This window comes from Phalaenopsis equestris, unplaced genomic scaffold, assembly GCF_001263595.1.
Source record: "Phalaenopsis equestris unplaced genomic scaffold, ASM126359v1 Scaffold000226, whole genome shotgun sequence".
Classification (NCBI taxonomy): domain Eukaryota; kingdom Viridiplantae; phylum Streptophyta; class Magnoliopsida; order Asparagales; family Orchidaceae; genus Phalaenopsis; species Phalaenopsis equestris.
The window spans coordinates 7,268-10,433 of record NW_018164668.1 but is presented as its reverse complement, the minus strand read 5'-3'; the positions used below and the strand labels follow the sequence as shown (position 1 = coordinate 10,433).

Genomic DNA, 3,166 nt, shown 5'->3' with positions numbered 1-3,166 from the left:
ATATATATATATAATGTGATATTTTTTAAAAAATAATATTTTACAATGCTACAAAAAATTATAATCAATTAAAATTATTAATTAGAAAATTGAATAAAAATATATCAAATTATATTTAAATGATATTTTAATATAAATAATAAGATTTAAATCTTGCCCAAGCCCTTAACAACCTATATTTGTGTGACTAGGGTTGTCAAAACGACTCCATGTTCACGAACAACTTGTGTTTGGCTCGCTGAGTAAACATGTCAAATACGAACACATTTTTTTTATTCGAAATATAAACAAGTCAAACACGAATAGTGATATTTTTTTAACAAGCCGAACACGAGCGACGAGAATAACATGAGTTGAGCCTGGGCTTGCTCGTTTTCGGTTCATTTACAACCTTAATGAAAAGTGACAAGAGGCATTTCCTTGGTAGAGGGATCGATCACAAGATTTGACATGTTCTCCGTAATAACACTTGGAAGCAGACCGATTTAGATGAGATGTAAAGCAAATATGGAATGTCAAAGAGCCTCATCACGCCTTAATTTTAAGAATGAAGGGGTGAAAATTAATGGAGTCTAATTATTGAATAATTGATTAAGAATAAATGTTTACTCTTTTTTGTATTAAATTCTCTTATTACTATCGTAGTGACGATTTCAAGAAAAAAATTTATGAACATTGAAAATGTGTCAGCACTGATCCTAAGGAGATCTGACGTTTCAGAAATAAGAGAGTATGACAATGGAGGGCCCAGCGACAAAAAAGCGGGAGGCCCAATTATCCAATCAGATGCAACCGTCCGCGCCAGAGCTAGCAAGGTCAAAGCCAAATAAATCATGAAGTCAACCGAATCTTAGTCGTTCTGTCAGAAACGAGGTAAAGATATTCAAGCTAACAACTACAAGAATGTTGAACCAAATACAGCAAGCTACCTTCTGGTAGATCCAATATGTGGAAAGATGCAGTCTCATCATTATTACCAATATCCCACAGACGCACTCGAGGCTCCCAATCAGAGACCAGAATTAACAATATAGCAAAGAGTCTTATAGTCATCCCTCAGGTTTTCCTGATTGAATAACAAGCTACATATTTACAATGATGCACCCTCTGCTCGGTTGTCTAGCGTCGCTCAGCCGATAGAAGTTCCTCACAAGAGATTAAAGTTCAACAGCAAGAATAGATCAATTGATCAGTAATATTGACCAAGTCTAGTCGACCAAACCAATCATGCTAACCCAAAGCCAATCGAACTCAATCAAACGGCGACGATGACTAAGCTCGACCGATCGAACCAGCACTGTTGAGTTGAAGCCATACTAGCTCAACAAATTGAGCCAAAAGGCAACCAAGCGATAAGCTCAAATAAGTAAAATACCTAGAATATCCAATATAGGCCTCATTAAATCAGGGACAAAATTTTAACATCTACTCTCTCATTTATAAATAGGGATATCATTTTATAAATAAGACACGATGTATTACTCTTCATTATTGTTCACTCATCTCTCTCTCTATCACCTTATCTCTCTTCTTTCTTACGCTTTATTCATTGTGGTGTGATTCACTAACAAATCAGAATTCAACATCTTCACTTCTGCTCATCTTTCATTTGGTTTTAATGTAGGAGTACCACCTAAAAATATAAAAAAAAAACCAATAAAAAGATACAAAAGTATATTCTAATGATGCAATGCCTTCCAGTAATCAAATTTAACATTTAGTAAAATCAACATGATATATTTTTGCACCTGCTCCGTTCAATTGCTTTCATTCAAAACCCTTTTTAAATAATTTTACTATTTCACTTTTTTTCGTTCAAAAACATCTACAAGTTTGCAATATTGGACCAAAACCTACTTTTTTTTTTTCCTGACAAGGTTAATTGACCTGGCAAATATCATCGCATCATCTATCTCCATTACGAAGTCAAATATATACTTCAAGAAAACAAATAAAGCGCGAGGTAAGCATTGGACAAAGAACGAAGGAGCCCAAATGACCATTTTTTTACCTCGCCGGTATGGCCAAAGCAGCTATGGAGGTAGTTCTCATCCATCCAATAATGGAGATCTCCGACCCAAATAGACTTGTTCTCCTCGCCGGAAGAGGGACCCCACCCACCCAAAACCGTCTGCAAAGGCGCTGGTTGGTGGTACTGCGGCGGCGGCGGCGGCGGCGGCGGCGGCGGCGGCGGGTAGGCGAGATAGTGCGGTGCGAACTGTGCTGGCGACGGAGGTACAATCCCCATCATCTGATGCTGCATGGCCATCGCCGCCCCCGCCCGGGGCGGCAGCCGCTGGGTATTGTATCGGCATCCACGGCTGCTGCAAGGGTTTGTTCTTCTGAAGCTCTCCACCGTTAGCCGGCGGCTGCATCTTCTCTGTAAGTTCGTTGCGAGATAAGACCAGAGATTAATGAGAGAGAGAGAGAGAGAGAGAGAGAGAGAGGCGATGAGGGCCGGGTCTTGATGCGGAAATAGCAAACCAGAAAAAGAGAAGCCCGTGGATTTGGGAACCTTATGCCAGGACGGCTTCGAAACGAGTTTGATAATAACTACTTGGATATGAATGGATGAGGCGATATCAGCCGTTGGATCGTGGGAACCGCGCTTAGGCACGCGGTTGACCAAATCCGCGTTGGTGTCGGTTGCAGGTCGATTATGACTGGTTAGCCGCTCAGGTAGCTAGGCTACGCGTCTGCATATAATTGGAAGGATTTATCACACATGCCACTCAATTTTTATTTATTTACATATCGAACCCCCAAAAAATTTACTTTTTACAGTATTTACATCAAGAACAAGAAGACAAATGAATAAAAGAATCTTTAATAAATCAATAGGGCTCAGGTAATCAAAGCATAAGAATTAGCATAGGGACTCCATCCAAAATGAAGCATGATAGGGCATAACAAAAAGGACTCGATGAAAATAAAGACCAAAAGAAGCCTTCTTACAAAACTGTTTAGCCTCGATGCTTGGACTGAATATCTTCGTATAGCTAAAAAACAAAATCTGAATATGGCAACAGATCAATTCAAATTCTACTAATTTGGTGAGGTCATCAAATGAAGTATTTGTAAAGTAGCAAGAGTAAATGGCATAATGAAGTATTTAGCCCAAAAAAACTATTTTATAAGCCCTCCAATTAAAGAAAGACAATTGCGT

General features: G+C 38.9%; 1 protein-coding gene across 1 annotated transcript in view; it reads right to left on the bottom strand.

The window, feature by feature from the left end:
- Positions 1-2,178, bottom strand: part of LOC110023699 (polyadenylate-binding protein RBP47-like) — a gene marked incomplete at its 5' end in the record, with an annotated part of 29,606 nt that extends 27,428 nt beyond the window's left edge. The window contains 1 exon segment of the mRNA XM_020723235.1: positions 2,012-2,178. Coding sequence (XP_020578894.1) covers positions 2,012-2,178 — 167 coding nt within the window.
- Positions 2,179-3,166: the final 988 nt, after the last annotated feature.